Source organism: Phocoena sinus, chromosome 10 (genome assembly GCF_008692025.1).
Source record: "Phocoena sinus isolate mPhoSin1 chromosome 10, mPhoSin1.pri, whole genome shotgun sequence".
NCBI classification, from domain to species: domain Eukaryota; kingdom Metazoa; phylum Chordata; class Mammalia; order Artiodactyla; family Phocoenidae; genus Phocoena; species Phocoena sinus.
In genome coordinates, this window is record NC_045772.1 from 8,580,890 (window position 1) to 8,598,234 (window position 17,345).

The following is a 17,345-nucleotide window of genomic DNA, read 5'->3' on the forward strand; positions in this document are numbered from 1 at the left end:
AGCTTGCACTCTAGAGCCCATGAGACACAACTACTGAGCCCATGTGCCACAACTACTGAAGCCCGCGCACCTAGAGCCTGTGCTCCGCAACAAGAGAAGCCACTGCAATGAGAAGCCTGTGCACTGCAACAAAGAGCAGCCCCCGCTCGCCGCAACTAGAGAAAGACTGTGTGCAGCAACGAAGACGCAACGCAGCCAAAAATAAATAAATAAAAATAAATTTAAAAATTTATATATATGTATAACACTTTGCAGTACAGCAGAAATTAACGCTGTAAATCAACTATACTTAAAATTTTTTAAAAATTTTGTTTCAAAAAATAAATAACTGGGTATATACCTGGAGAAAACCGTAATTCGAAAAGATACAGGCACCCCAATGTTCACTCCAGCACTATTTACAATAGCCAATCAACCTAAATGTCTATTGACAGATGAATGGATAAAGAAGATGTGCTATACATATATATATAATAGAATACTACTCAGCCATAAAAAAGAGTGAAATAATGCCGTTTGTGGCAACATGGAAAGACCTAGAGATTATCATACTAAATGAAGTAAGCCAGGTAAAGACAAATATCATATGATATCGCTTATATATGGAATCTAAAAAAATGATACAAATGAGCTTATTTACAAAACAGAAAGAGACTCACAGACATAGAAAACAAACTTATAGTTACCAAGGGGTAAAAGGGGGTTGGGGGGGTGATAAATTAGGAGGTTGGGATTAATTTATACACACTATTATATATAAAATAGATAACCAACAAAGACCTACTGTATAGCACAGGGAACTATACTCAGTATTTAGTAATAACCTATAAGGGAAAAGAATCTGAAAAGGCATATATATATATATATATATATATATATATATATATATATACACAGACACACATATCTGTAACTGAATCACTGTGCTGTACTCCTGAAACTAACACAATACTGTAAATCAACTATACTTCAATGAAAATAATAACATTTTTAAATTAAGTTTTAAAAATTAATATAAAATAAATAAATAAAAGTGGATAATCCTTTGGAAAGTCTGATCAATTAAAAACAAGAGAGGGGCTTCCCTGGTGGCGCAGTGGTTGAGGGTCCGCCTGCCAATGCAGGGGACACGGGTTTGTGCCCCGGTCCGGGAAGATCCCACATGCCGCGGAGCGGCTGGGCCCGCGCATCCAGAGCCTGTGCTCCGCAACGGGAGAGGCCACAGTAGTGAGAGGCCCACGTACCGCAAAAAAAAAAAAAAAAAAAAAAAACCATTGCAGAAATGTGTTAGATAATTATTCAAAGAACTAGCCACTGAAACTACGTCAGGCATAAGTAGTTTTCTTCTATCAAACAGATAATTTCATGTTATCTCTACTGTTCCCGAACTTATGGAGACAGAAGAGAAAGCTTCCAAATTTCTTCTATGAGGCTAACATATTCCTGATATCCATCTGGACTCAGATGCGGTATGAAAAATAAAACTACAGACCAATCTTTTTTTTTTTTTTTTTTTTTTGCGTTACGCGGGCCTCTCAATGTTGTGGCCTCTCCCGTTGCGGAGCACAGGCTCCGGACGCGCAGGCTCAGCGGCCATGGCTCACGGGCCTAGCCGCTCCGCGGCATGTGGGATCTTCCCGGACCGGGGCACGAACCCGTGTCCCCTGCATCGGCAGGCGGACTCTCAACCACTGCGCCACCAGGGAAGCCCTATAGACCAATCTTGATTTGTGAAGACGAACACAAAAATCCTAAGTAAAATATTAGCAAGTAGAATTTACCGGTTTTAAGAGAATAATAATTCATTATGACCATGTAGGGTTTATACCAACAATTCGAGGATTGTTAAATTATAAAATCTATTAACATAACTCTTCATTTGTTCAACAAGTATGTATTAACTGCTTTCTCTGTGTCTGTGCTAGGTGCTGCGGATACAGTAGTACCAAACAGGGTAGGTTCTCACCCACATGGAGCCAATATCCTCATGGGAGAAGGAAATTCACTGAGAAGGAAGTAAAGAGTTGATGGGATATGGAAAAACTGAGAGAGGCTCACTTTAGATCAGGTGGTTAGGGAAGGCTTTTCTCAGGAGGGGCATTTAAGCTGAGCTGAAAAGCAATTGCTTGAGTGTTGAAAGAACAAGAGGGATGATCAGGAGGCTAGGCCAGGTGACCAAGGGAGAGAGGTGGGAGACGAAGCCGAGGAGGTGGGAGGGGCTAGATCATAGTGGGTCTTGCAGGCCACAGAAAGGATGTTATTGTTAAGAACGGTGGAAAGTCACAAAAGAATTTTAAAGCAGGAGAGTGAACAGTGCCATTTTATCCGTTACGCAGTCTCCACTTAATATCTCAGATCTACAAGCTTTTTAAGGGTCTAAGCAAATGTTCGGGACCTGAAAAAATATATTTACAAGTCCAAAATACAAAAAGAAAATTATAACCATAAAAATTAATAAATGCTTCAGTGTCCTTGGAATATAACACCCAACAATTTCATTCACTAAGTTTAGCATTTGTAAGGTTTCATTACATTTGAAAATAATTCTCACTTTGTAAAAAATACTAAATATGTTAATTATTAAGAAATCTTAGGTGATTACAAATTAAGTCAGTTATTTGTAGCCAAAGAATTTCAGAAGCAAAATTATTAAAATTCTTTTAACATACGATAGCAAAAATAAATAAAATCACGTATTTAATATGGGATGAGGGGCTTCACTGGTGGTTCAGTAGTTAAGAATCTGCCTTCCAATGCAGGGGACACGGGTTCGATCCCTGGTTGGGGAACTAAGATGGTGGGGCAACTAAGCCCATGTGCCACAACTAAGACCCAACACAGCCAACTAAACAAACAAATATTTTTTTAAAAAAAATATGGGATGAGGGTACCTTTTAATATGTTTCCTATAATGTGGGATAAAGTCTCCAAAACCTCCCAAAGTAAATATTCCAAGGACCCATGGAGGTCTTACTACCACTTTAGGAGAGACAGAATCAGAGTTATGTGTTCAAAAGCTCATCCTGGCTTCTATATGGAGAATACACTATAGAGGACCAAGTGGAGAAGCAGAGACAAGTTGGAAGGCAACTGTGGACTTCTAGGTGAGGGAGTCAGATGGAGGTGGTAGAGGGGCTTCTATCGTAAGTTAGATAACTGGTTGTTGTTAAGAATGCAATCTGTGGGACTTCCCTGGTGGTCCAGTGGCTAAGACTCCATGTTTCCAATGCAGGGGGCCTGGGTTCGATCCCTGGTCAGGGAACTAGATCCCACATGCTGCAACTAAAGATCCTGCATGGGGGCTTCCCTGGTGGCACAGTGGTTAAGAATCCACCTGCCAATGCAGGGGACACAGGTTCGAGCCCTGGTCCAGGAAGATCCCACATGCCGTGGGGCAACTAAAGAGCCCGCGCTCTAGAGCCCATGAACCACAACTACTGAAGCCTGTGCTCCTAGAGCCCGTACTCTGCAACAAGAGAAGCCACCGCAATGAGAAGCCTGCGCACCACAACGAAGAGTAGCCCCTGCTCACTGCAACTAGAGATGGCCTGCGCGCAGCAACAAAGACCCAACACAGCCAAAAATAAAATAAATAAATTTATTTTTTTAAAAAATGCTGCATGCCACAACTAAAAGATCCCGCGTGCTGCAATTAAGACCCGGTACAGCCAAATAAGTAAATATTAAAAAAAAAAAAAAAAAAAAAGGAATGCAATCTGTGACCATGAAGTATACAGTAAGGCCAATCCACCCTTTCAAAAATAAGACTCCAAACTCTGAACTCACCGTTCATTCAGTCAAGAACCATCTTTTAAGCATCTACTATGTATTAGATACTGTGCTAGAACCAAGCCCAGGAGGGTACAAAGAGGATTTTAACACCTTGAAGGACAGAGACATGTAAATCCATAATTAAAATATAGCATGGTAGCTGCCATAATTAAAGTATAAATTGAGATATATAGATAGTTACACTATAAGAATACAAAGAACTAACTGCTGAGAGTCAGGAAAGGTTTCACAGGGGAGGTAAGGTTTTAAACCGAGTCTTAAAGAATCAGTAGGAGTTTGTCGTGTAGAAAACACAGGAAAGGCAAAAGCTTTTCTAAGTCTTATCAACTTCAGTACTACCAAACGACAGCGATGAAGAAGGCTGATGAGAAATAAATGTAAGAACTAAGTTTTGTCAGAATTTTTATCCCCAACAAAGTCAGAAGGTATATAGATAGAAATAGTAGTCAAAACTACAGTGGAATCTCTAACACAACTAGAATCCAGAATCTTCGGAAAAGGTTAGCATTTACACTCCTATTACACATTTATAAATTAGAATGCTAGCAGACCTTTTAAGGAACATTAAAAGAAAATTCTCAGATTCTTTAGAATCAAACCTCAAAAATCAAATTTGCGTCTGGAGGATGCCTTGCTTGACACTCCTGTTGGAGTTCAGTGTCCTCCTCTGTGCTTCCTGGCACCCTGTATATGCCTCTACGGAAGCACCTTCAAACCCTACTGTTATTGTTACCCATTTGCTTGGTGCTTCCCCCTCTAAACTATGAGCTTCTTAAGGGCAGGGTATGTGGTTATTATTTCTATCTCTAGTACGTAGGAGGAATTCAATTAATGTTTGCTGAATGAATGACCAAATGAATAAGCAAAAGAATGAATAGATGAATACTATTAAACTGGGTATTTATAAGAGGCGAAAGAAACAACACTTAACATCCTATAATTAGGAGATAAGACACTGGACAGTCAACAAGAAAGTATAAGATAAATTGTTAACTATATGGTTCCAACCCTCAGAGAGACAGGAGTTAGAAAATTGAGACACTATAGCTCACTTGAGTTGAGTTTCAAAGGAAGGACAGAATCAGAATGGTCAAAATAGATGTTTCAGCAATGTGTGCCATCCTGTTGCTACAATGGTGTAGCTGGTAGGTGTGCCCGGGCCAAACAGTGGGGCTCCATGGCCCAAAAAGAGTGCTGAATTTTTACTGCACATGCTCACTAATCCATAGAGTAATGCTGAACTTAAGGGTTTAGGGGTAGATTCTCTGGTCATTGAGCACATCCAGGTGAATGAACTCCCCAGGATGTGGTGCAGGACTTAACAGAGCTCATGGTCAGATCAACCCACACATGACCTCTCCCTACCACACTGAGATATCCTTACTGAAAAAGAACAGATTGTTCCTAAACCAGAAGAAGAGGTTGCACAGAAAAAAAAGATATTCCAGAAGAAACAAAAACTTACGGACCAGAATAAATGCCGCAAGAAAATAAATGCAAATAAAAGTAAAACAAAAAACAAAACCAAAAGAACACAAAAAACCCCGGATGCTTCAATATGAAGCTAATGAAGCTTTAGCTGCAGGACCCCTCACTTTCATGGGGCTCTCCCAAAGCCCTAGGAGGGGTCCTGAAACTATGCCCAGATGATCTCTTTTTTTTTATCGTAGTAAAATATGTAAAATTTACCATCTTAACCATTTTTAAGTGTACAGTTCAGCAGTGTTAAATATATTCACACTGTTGCAAAACAGATCTCCAGAACTTTTTCATCTTGCAAGTCTGAAATTGTATATCCATTAAACAACTCCCCTTCTCCCCCTCCCCCCAGCTCCTGGTAACCACCATTTTACTTTCTATTTACATAAATCTGACTACTTTAGATACCTCATAAAAGTAGGATCATACAGTATTTGTCTTCTTGTGACTGGCTTATTTCACTTATAGTATTTTCAAGGTTCCATCCATGGTAGCATTTAATAGGATTTCCATCATTTTATGAGTGAATAATATTCCACTTCCTGTATATACCACATTTTGTTTATCCATTCATCCACCAATGGGACACCTGAGTTGATTCTACCCCTTGGCTATTATGAATAATGCTGCTATGATTATGAGTGTGCAAATATTTCTTCAAGACCTTGCTTTCAATTCTTTTGGATACATAACCAGAAAGGGGATTCCTGGATCATTTGGTAGTTCTATTTTTGAGTTTTTGAGGAAACTCTAAACTGTTTTCCATAGAAGTTACGCCATTTTACAATCCCACCAATAGTGCACAAAGGTTCCAATTTCTCCATATCCTTGCCAATATTTATTTTGTTTCTTGCTTTATATATTTTTTTGATAGTAGTTATCCTGATGGGTGTGAAATGATATCTCATTGTGGTTTTGATTTGCATTTCCTTGATGATTAGTGATGCTGAGCATCTTTTCATATGTGTAAAGGCCATTTATTTTATCATCTTTGGAGAAATGTCTATTCAAGGCCTTTGGACATTTTTTAATCAGGTTATTTGATTTTTGCTGTTGTTGAGTTGCTCTTTATATATTCTGGATATTAATCTCTTATTAGATAATATGATTTGCAAATATTTCCTCACAATCTATAGAATGCCTTTTTACTCTATGACTGTGTTCTTTGATGCATAAAAATTTTTAACTTTGATGTAGTTCCATTTGTCTATTTTTGCTTTTATGCCTATGCTTTTGGTGTCATATCCAAAAAACATTGCCAAGTCTAGTATCATGAAGCTTTTTTCCTATGTTTTCTTTTAGGAGTTTTATAGTTGTGGGTCTTAGGCTTAGGTCTTTGATCCATGTTGAGTTAATATTTGTATATAGTATAAGATAAGGGTCCAACTTCATTCTTTTGCAAATGGGTATTGAAAATTCCCAGTGCCATATGTTGAAAAGACTCTCTGTTCCCCACTGAATGGTCTTAGCACCTTTGTCAAAGATAATCTGACCTTATATGAGGGTTTATTCCTGGGCTTTCTATTCTTGCCATTTGTCTGTTTGCCTGTCTTAATGCCAGTACCACACTGCTTTTGATTACTGTAGCTTTGTAATATATTTTGAAATTAGGAGTGTGAGTTCTCCAACTTTGTTCCAAATGACCAATTATTTTTAAAAATGTGCGAAGACAATGTATTTCTCCTCACAATCTTAACACAGATTGTCAAAACCACAGCCTCTTTCTATCTCAACTCCCCCCCCCGACCATGATCCCCCCTGTCAATAGAGTCAGAGTGGCTGTAGGCCTTTGGGGGATTCCTAAAGGGAAAGCTGTGTTGATGATATTTTATTGGTTTGGGGTTTTTTTTTAATTAATTAATTTATTTTTGGCTGCACTGGGTCTTCGCTGTGGTGCATGGGTTTCTCACTGCGGTGGCTTCTCTTGTTGCAGAGCACAGGCTCTAGGCATAAGGGCTTCAGTAGTTGTGGCATGCGGGGTCAGTAGTTGTGGCTTGCGGGCTCAGTAGTTGTGGCTTGTGGGCTCTAGAGCTCAGGCTCAGTAGTTGTGGCACACGGGCTTAGATGCTCTGCAGCATGTGGGATCTTCCTGGACCAGGGCTCGAATCTGTGTCCCCTGCATTGGCAGGTGGATTCTTAACCACTGTGCCGCCAGGGAACTCCCTTTGGTTTTAATGGAATATATTTATGTGGTTCTCAGTCATTTCCATGTATGGCTGAGTTACTATTAACCATCCTGTGAACAAAGATGTTGCTGGGCCAACTCATTGTGCATACTGACAGAAATGTGCAGGGCCAGATCATACCATGATATAAACGTGTCAATTCAAAGAGTATTTCAGGGTAGTCAATATACGAGAAAAAAATGAAGCCTTGCAATCTTATAGCCTATTTATAAAAGATACTTGCTAGAGGTTTTCCCAAAATTGATAACAATCTTACAAATTTATATGATATAGCCAATAACAGGTTGTGAAGATGAAAGGAACTTCTCTAATCTATCAACAACAAACAACATATTTTGGTCAACCATGCTATAGAAAACACTGAATTATCTCTATCTCTTTTTAGAAAATATCACAGAATTGTCGTAGTATGAAGGGTCAATCAAAGAGTAAGCAGCCACAAAATGTTGGGAAAAAAACTTTACAGCAATGTGTTAGGCAAATATTAATACAAATTAATATAAAATATTATTTGTCAACGTTTTTTAAGTTGCCATTTTTGTGATTTCTTTCCTCATTGTAAATAAATATTCACTTTCGTACCAATTATGTATTTGAAATTTTCTTTTTTTAAAATTTTATTGGAGTAGAGTTGATTTACAATGTTGTGTTAGCAAAGTGATTCAGTTATACATATATGTATATTCATCCTTTTTTAGACTCTTTTCTCATATAGGTTATCACAGAATATTGAGTAGAGTTCCCTGTGCTATACAGTAGGTCCTTGTTGGTTATCTGATTTTCTTTTTCCTAAAGAGCATTCCCACAAAACCTAGGTTTGCTCCTGGTCAGAAAGAAGGGTCTCTTTCCCTGAACAAAGGCATGAGAGGGGGAAGGAAACGAGATACGCATGGAAGACCTTACTGAGAGACACTGGGCAGGAGCAGGAAGATCCTTCAAACAGTAGAGAAAATATGCATAAGTAGGCTAAAGGCATCTTATGGAGGCCCTTGGAAGCAAAGAAAGAGTTCAGACTTGCATAGAAAATCTTTCTTTTTTTTTTTTTTTTTGCGAAATAATAATCAACTGGCTTACAGGTAGGGACACTTAAAGAGGAGAATCTGTTAAAGCTGGATCTGTTGGAATATATTTAAGAAAGTACTGAATATAAAGTCAAACATGACAGGTTACCAATTCACTTTTCTTCTGCTAATAATAAATAAAATATTCTTAAGTTAGGATTTTTAGTCACCCCACTTCAGACTTTCAAAGTGAGTGTGCAGAACAGGGATTCTTAACAGTCTGTGGGAACTTACTGACATCTTCATTTATTCAGTATATATTTATTGACGTTTTCTGGTGCCAATGGCAGTGACCACGCTGGCAAAAGTCTCTGTTCTTGTAGAGCTGAAGACAGAGCAAAAAGCCTTAGCCTGACCTTTCACTGCCTGCCATCATGCTGTACCTCCTCTTTACTACAATCTCCCTCCCCCTCCACCCCGTACTTCTGCCAAAACCTCAGTACACAGACTCCCAGTGGGTAAGGAAAGGCGCAGTGCTTAGGGCAGGACTTGTGTCCATACCCTCCAGTGAACATAAAATTTGGGGGAAATAAACACTACCTTCTCCTCATGACACCACTGGAAATTCTTGCAACTGAACGTGCATTTCATTATCTATATTTACATAATGCTATGTATTTCAAAACATTTTACAACTATACGATAACAGTAATGTCTCCAAAAAAGCAGCCTTAAAACAGCAATTTCAAGGAACTGGGCAAATTAATTTGACTACATTTTGCGCCTTTCAAGTAATATTCTTCCATGAAAGCATATTATTTGTTCATAAGTAAAATATAAGCTAAATAAATAAGACTTTTATTAAATTAACTGTAGTTTTCTGAGAGCCACATGAGCTACCCTATTCACTGTTGTTTAAAGTCACCACTTTAACCTGTAAGTGTAGCAGCAATCCACAGTCTGTAGTCATTTTCAATTACAAAACACAGGAAAGACCTCATAAAATAGAGTTTAGAATTTAAAGACATTTTCAAAGAATTAATTTTTTAAGTGACTTCTATGTATATTAGAAAATTTATTAGCAACTGAAAGTTTCCCAAAGACTTAGTATAAAATGTTTATGGTTATACTAAAATTCCCAGCAGCAAAAATTCCATGAGCATAACTATCTATTGAACCTCTTTGTGGCATTTTCAAAATACTAATAAACTTGAAAATAACTCTCACTTCTTTTCTCCCAAAAACAATCTGAAAAGATTATAGAGAAATCCAGAGACTTCCCTGGTGGTCCAGTGGTTAAGACTCGCATTCCCAATGCAGGGGGCCCGGGTTCCATCCCTGGTCAGGGAACTAGATCCCATATGTCACAACTAAAGATCCCACACGCGGCAACTAAAAAAGATCCTGCATGCCACAACGAAGATCCCACGTGTTGCAACTAAGACCTGGCGCAGTCAAATAAATAAATATTAAAAAAAGAAATCCAACTATTTTCCTGGTGTCCAGCTTACTGCTGTGTAGTAATGATTGAGTTTATAAAGCATGCAATTTGGTACTTCTTAATAAGTTTATTTCAACATGTACATATTTTAATGGCCCAAAGGAAAAAAAAAGTTGGTGAAAAACTGATGGTAGAAAACAGAAAATAAAATGTTAAAAACAAACAAACCAAAAAACCCTTTCCTATGGCCAAATACCAAGGTTTGTGTTTTGCAGATAATTATCTATAAAATGAGTGATTTGGAAATACTTTCATTTTCTCTGTATTTAGGAAATGCTACAGAGCTTCCAAAAGCCTTTAAATAAGCACCAGAAGAATGGTTTCCAAAGAGTTTAGTGTTGGGCTTCCCTGGTGGCGCAGTGGTTGAAAGTCCGCCTGCCGATGCAGGGGACACGGGTTCGTGCCCCGGTCCAGGAAGATCCCACATGCCATGGAGCGGCTAGGCCCATGAGCCATGGCCCCTGAGCCTGCGCGTCTGGAGCCTGTGCTCCGCAATGGGAGCGGCCACAACAGTGAGAGGCCCGTGTACCGCAAAAAAAGAAAAAAAGAAAAAGAGCTTAGTGTTAAATTTGGTAGTCAAATATAAAACAAGGGCTATCAACTGTAGAGATTTAGAAAGAATAAACTTTTAAAAGTTGTACCACAGTATAAGATGAATGTGAGGAAGAGAGAACTGTAGGTTAAGGAGTTAGAGTAGGAGCAGAAACAAAGGTAAGGACTAACTATCAGAACTTACAAAAGGTCTGTATAATTAGTATTTCAGAAAAATTAAAAGGGCATTTTATAACTAGACATTTAAGTTGGGAAGAATGTAATTAGTAAGAAGAGAATTTAATAAAGACATTGGAGTTAAGACATTTAAAAAATAGCACCTCAAGCACAAAATCATATCACACCACACTGGGGTATAAAGGGTGGTGCTGACGCCCTAAATTACATTCTTCTCTCTGAATCAATATAAAACTGTCTTCAACACTTCGATTTCCTTACAGGTCTCCGATGCAAGAATAGACTCTCCCTTAGAAAGGGAAGTTAAAAAAGCACCCCAAGAGAGTAGAAATATAGAAAATGATACAATTAATTATATCAACAATCCCTAAAAGGGGGATACTGTCTATAAAATACATTATTAAATGAGATTTTTTTGGTTTTTAAAATTTTAATATGCTTTATTTAACACAACAATCTATATAACACATTATCATTTCAACATAAAACAATATAGAGCATCTGAGCTGCCACCATGGTGTGGAAGCTTAAATTCCGTGAGAAGCTGCTGAAGCAGATGGTGTTCCTGAACTGGGAGGTCACTGACCTCAACCTGCAGGAGCCGCGCGTGTCGCGGCGTCATCGTTTGCAGCGGTACGAGGACGACACACGCTACAACCAGCTGAGCCTTGCTGGGCGTGCGAGCTGCGCCTGCGCGCGATCTGCCGAAGCGCTGCTGGAGAAGTATGCTCTCGGCCTAGTGCCCACATGTGGATCACCGGAGCTCTGCGATTTCCTCAAGGCCTCGTCCTTCTGCCGCCACAGCCTGCTCACTGTAGTGCTTGAGCTGCGCCTGGCGCAGCACCTCCAGGCCGCCGTGGCATTCATGGAGCAGGGCCACGTGCACAAGGGCCCCAACGTGGTCACCGACCCCACCTTCCTTGTCACGTGCAGCATGTAGGACTTCGTCATCTGGGCTGACTCGTCCAAGATCAAGCGGCGTGTGCTGGAGTACAATGAGGTGCATGAAGGCTTCGATCTGGAAGCCTATCAGGTCTTGCCTCGCCAGGGCCGCGTTTTATAGATGGGGAAGCTGAGAACGGATGCCTGAGATTCTATGAAGGCGTTCTCCCCAAGAGTATTGCAGTCAATCCTCGGTTCTTAAGAACTTGGCTCCTCAGCTACAGGCCACGCACAGAGCCAGAGGGTATGCCCCTTTTCCACGAAATTTTCTTAGCCTTTGGACAGTTGATAATTAAATGACTGCCTTACGGGAAGTGGTTTTGTGCTGCACTGGGGAATTGTTAGATTTTTTTTTTTTTTTTTTGATGTGGACCATTTTCAGTCTTTATTGAATTTGTTACAATATTGCTTCTGTTTTATGTTTTGGTTTTTTGGGCAGAAGGCATGTGGAATCTTAGCTCCAGGACCAGGGATGGAACCCTCACTCCCTGCACTGGAAGGGGGAGTCTTACCACTGGACCCCCAGGGAAGTCCCAACTGTCCTATTCTTGTACCTGAAACATTGTAGTGTGAAAGCAAGGACTCTGGGGGGAGGGCTCCCCTGCCCTCAGCTTTCCTTTCATTTTCTTCCCCGCCCCCCAGCTTTCCTTTCATTTTCTTGTAGCTGGACAGTTTGGTTTAATTTATTTAACTCAAATTCTTGCTCCTGTTCGTGAATAAGCAGTTTACAGATGATGAAGAGTTTGGTCTCAAGTTTTCATAAAATGGATGAGATTTTAGTGTTCAGAGTCCTTTCTCTTATTTAAAGGAATGCTCTCCTAATGCCAACAAATGGCCTAACTGCTTTTTAAGTGCAATAAATAAACAATATAAAAGTTATTAATTTTACATTATTTTTTGGTCCTAAGTCTTTGAAATCCAGGCTATATTTTACATTTAAGGTACATTTCAATTTGGTTGCTATTTTATTTTATTATGGTAAAAAACATTAAATTTTATATCTTAACTATTTTTAAGTGTACACTTCAGTGGTATTAAGTATAGTCACTTTGTTTAGAAACGGATCACTAGAATTTTCTCATCTTTAACTCTATACCTATTAAATACTAATTCTCTCTCCTCTCTCCCCCTAGCCCTTGGCAACCACCTTTCTACTTTCTATGATTTTGACTACATTAGATAGCTCATATGGGTGGAATCATACAGTATTTGTCCTTTGTGACTGGCTTATTTTGCTTAGCATAATGCCCTTGAGGATCATGCATGTTGTAGCATGTGACAAGACTTCCTTCTTTTTCAAGGCTTCATAATATTCCACTGTATGTATATACCACATTTTCTTTATCTGTTCACCTGTTAATGGACATTTGGGTTGCTTACACTTCTTGGCCATTATGAATAATGCTGCAATAAATATGTGTGCAAATATGTCTTTGAGATCCTGCTTTGAGAGAGTCGTTTTTAATGATGACCTTTCATAAAATGAACCAAAAGAATTAAGAAAATTCAATCGATAAAAATTTACTAGAAAAACTGAATTATTTTAGTAGGTTAAAGACAAATATCTTTTGAGAATATGAGTGAATTTCAGCATGGAGATTTAAAGCTTAGATTTGTTTATAAGCTACATTAAAATTTTTTTAAAGGAGGAAATGAAAAAGAGGCCAAACTCATCTTGTTAATATACCAAAACTGATATCTAATTTCAAAATAATTTACAAGATAGGTGACCATATGTGCGTGGGTTTATCTCAAAAAAAAAATTACAATAAATGATATGCCCACAAATAACTAGACCACCATTTGTATCATAAATAAAACCAAATCAAAATCCTGCCTGGGTAGAAACATTTTATCTGGAATGAGCTTTCAATAAGCATGATCAAACACAATCTATGAGCAAGTATCTGCTCGTGTTGTGTTTTAAAAAGCTGTAATAGTTTTATATATACCCCTGTGTCAAACACATCATGTGATTAATACTGTGTGAGTTTAGTGTAGTAATCACATGGCAATAACCTTGGTTTGTCTGATTTGCTTCAATAGCTCATAAAGTGAATATCCTCAGAAAAATGATTATATTAGATACACTAATAGTAAATAAGCCTCATAAAAAGCAATAATATTGAGATAATATATATAGACAAATGTTTAAAGCTATACATTCTACTAAATCTTATTTACATGTACACCAGAAATCAGCACAACTGATCTAAATATTAACAATTTAGCACAAATATTTTTCAATATCAAAATGCAATTATGTTTTCAAGAAGCTTTCAACATGCATAGCTACCTTAATCTACCTATTAATAGAACTTATTCCATTGAAATAAACATCACAGAAATAAAATAATTTTTTCAAGACTTCCAGAACCTATGGTAAAAATGTTAAATGAAGAAACAAGGAAAGTGGCACAGATCAGCTAGTAGAAATAATTTTAGACCTAATCCTTACTAGAATTTGCTCTGTGACCTTGGGCGAGTTATATAATCCCTTTGCTCCACCTGCCTCCCTAAGTGAAAAAGGCTCTTCGTACAAGCTAATACCAATGAATGAGAGCCATTTTGGAAACCAATTCAGAAGAAAATTAAGCTAGATCTCTGCCTCATACCATACACAAAAATGAGTACCAGTTCAACTAAAGGTATAAAAGCGAAAAATACAGCAGAAAAACTCAGGACATTTCATCATGTTAGGGTAGGAAAGACTTCTTTAGTAAAGCACAAAACATAGAAGCCATAAAGGCTGATTTTACTACATAAAAATGTAAATGGTTTATTAGTATGACAGATACCCCAATGTTAAAAGATAAGGCTGGGAGAAAATATTCAGAACATCTCAAAAGACAAAGGTTAATATCTACACTTTGTAAAGGGCTCCTACAAAACTATCAAAACAAACAATCCAAAAGAAAAATGGGAATTGTAGGTAAACAGGGTGGTACACGAAATAAAAATCAACGGCCAATAAACGAACAAAAGACATTCCATCTTATTAGTAAGCATAAAAGTGTAAATTAAAACAATAAAATATTAGAGGGGCAAAAATTCAAAGATAAATAATTTTATTGTCATCAAAGGTGTGGAGGAATGGGCACTCTCATTCACTGCTGATGGAAATGAACATTGGTATAGCTCTTTTGAAAGGTAATTTGATAGCAGCTACCTCCTTGTAAAAAAATAAACATGACCATGAGCCAAACAGCTCCATGTCTAGACATCTATTCTACAGAAATACACCTGTGTATAAAGATATAAGAATAAGGATGTTCAATAAAGTATTATTTGTAATAATCAAAGAAGCAAAGGCCACCAAAATATTTATTAGAGAAGAATGACTACAGTACATCAGTTCAACAGAATGTTTTGCAGATGTTTAAAAGAATGAAATAGACTGCAAAAGATGTCAGATGAAACAAGCAAGTCTCAGAAGAATTATATTAGGAAAAAAATCTATTTAGTTGTTTTTTCTAAATATACAGAAAATGTTTAAGAAGATGAGGACGGGAAGGAGGGTAAAAGAAGAGTCTCATTTTTATTTCTAAATCCACACTTACTGTTTGAATATTTTATGACAACCATGTATTACTTTTATAATTAAAAAAAAAAGAATGGATGGGAATTTCATAAGTTATTCAGCAATGTGTCACTCACAGGATCTAGAATGTAGTATTCAGTTCCTAGATCCTACTATCCAGGATTCAATCATCCTTTGCTAACTGCAGTTCTGAGATACAAAAAATAAAAATTTTGTTCACTCTTTTTATTTCTGTTGCCTCAAACAGAAGAACACAGCACCTTTGCTTCCCCCACTCCCACAGAAGAGGAGGACTGGTCTATTGGAGGAAGCCCCAGAGAGAAGATTCACTTCTGCTTTATCATTTCAATATATGATAGCAGACCAAGCCCAGAAAAAAACAAACAACCCCTTCCCACAAAAAACCAAAACAAAATAAAACAAGATTCATCTGTGAAAAGTCAGAGATTTGTGAAAACAAAACAATCAAGGGGAATGGTAAGGATACAACCCATGACGTTTCAAGTCTGCTGGGGCTGTTTTAAGTTCTCTAAAAGAAGTACAGTTTGTATAACATAAAACTTGTGGGAGAATCTATCCCAGCAATGTTTCCTGAATACCTAAAGAAGCTGATTCAGGATAGGGGTTACTGGAGCAGGTTTTTAAAGATAAAGACTGGTTTGTTTGGGAAATGGATACCCTTCAGAGAATAGAACCTTCATCTGTGTTTTAAAAATAGGCTTTATGCCATTTTCACTGTTTCCCCCAACTCACTCTTATCCCTGAGACTTTGATCTTGACAGCTGCAATTTTGCTAGCCACAATACTTTTCAGGAACATAGATCCCAAGGTTCGCAAAGAATTTGCATTCAAGAGATATTATAAAACACTTTAAAGTCAGAAAGATCCAGTTCAAATCCTAACTTCCGTTTCAAGCTGCATTACCATGGGCAAGTTACCGACCCCAATATCTGAAGTGGAGACACTGTAAGGGTTGGAAATAACACACACAGCACCTTAAGCAAAGTTCTCAGTGCACAGAAAACCCTCGTCAAATTTGAGCTATGATTTTTATATTATAATACCTTTGACCTGAGTCTGGGAGGCAGGAGTGGATGAGGGGGCAGGGCAACTGAAGTGTCCCTAGTTCCCTCTACTGGGACTAGTTGTTTGGCTTTCTATCTTGCTAAAGATGAATTGATTCCATCCGCCCATGCAGAATATAAGTGCATTTGACAGAATACAGCAAAGTTAGGATTTATATTGTAAGCTATTTTTAAAACTGCCTGGTTAGCAAATTAAACCAGCTGTGAAAATATCCTGGTTTCCATTCACAACAAATACAAGACAAACATTCTATTTTAATGAACCTGGCCTCAGGGCTGCATAGCATATTCTGCATAATTCATTCCTAAGGGTTTCAGAGACATAATTTTCATAAGACAGACCAAAACTAAGTTATTTTCTAGGGAGAAAAAAAGATGAGAGAAAAGAGTTTCTCTCTACAGATTTTCGGTAAATTCCATGAATCACTGTCCCATTCAACTTAGAAGACTACTGTCTGAATAAAAAATAGCAGTTATGTCAGTACTTTAAGCCAGTCTTAATTGTTTTTCCTTTAAAAGGGCATATGAAACACCACTCTGCTCTGCAACATAATTTTTCAAGTTCTGTGACAGAGGGAGGAAAAAATCTACTCACTGCCACACAAAAGCTACCTAGAGGACTCTCAATTTCAGATTTAAAACTTATCACTCCTTAAGAAGTTAGAGGAGAGGCTTCCCTGGTGGCGCAGTGGTTAAGAATCCGCTTGCCCATGCAGGGGACACAGGTTCGATCCCTGGCCCGGGAAGATCCCACATGCCGCAGAGCAACTAAGCCCATGCGCCACAACTACTGAGCCTGTGCTCTAGAGTCCATGAGCCACAACTACTGAGCCCACGTGCCGCAACTACTGAAGCCCGCGCACCTAGAGCCTGTGCTCCACAACGAGAGAAGCCCACGCACCGCAACGAAGAGTAGCCCCCAGGCTTCCCTGGTGGCGCAGTGGCTAAAAACCCACCTGCCAATGCAGGGGACACGGGTTCAAGCCCTGGTCTGGGAAGATCCCACATGCCACGGAGCAAATAAGCCTGTGCACCACAACTACTGAGCCTGCGCTCTAGAGCCCAGGAGCCACAACTACTGAGCCCACG

The 17,345-nt window shown here is 38.5% G+C and overlaps 2 protein-coding genes across 7 annotated transcripts in view; one reads left to right on the forward strand and one right to left on the reverse strand.

Moving 5' to 3' along the window:
- TNRC6B (trinucleotide repeat containing adaptor 6B) overlaps nt 1-17,345 on the reverse strand; it is a 261,599-nt gene that overhangs the window by 148,670 nt on the left and 95,584 nt on the right. The window lies entirely within an intron of this gene.
- On the forward strand, nt 11,140-16,897 carry LOC116760452 (U3 small nucleolar ribonucleoprotein protein IMP3-like). The gene has a single exon (XM_032645309.1). It carries the CDS (start codon nt 11,203-11,205, stop codon nt 11,626-11,628), a length of 426 nt encoding a protein of 141 aa, XP_032501200.1. The 5' UTR covers nt 11,140-11,202; the 3' UTR covers nt 11,629-16,897.

Bases quoted from the DNA above. Each gene is read 5' to 3' on its own strand.
- LOC116760452 (XM_032645309.1), top strand. From the start codon at position 11,203: ATGGTGTGGAAGCTTAAATTCCGTGAGAAGCTGCTGAAGCAGATGGTG.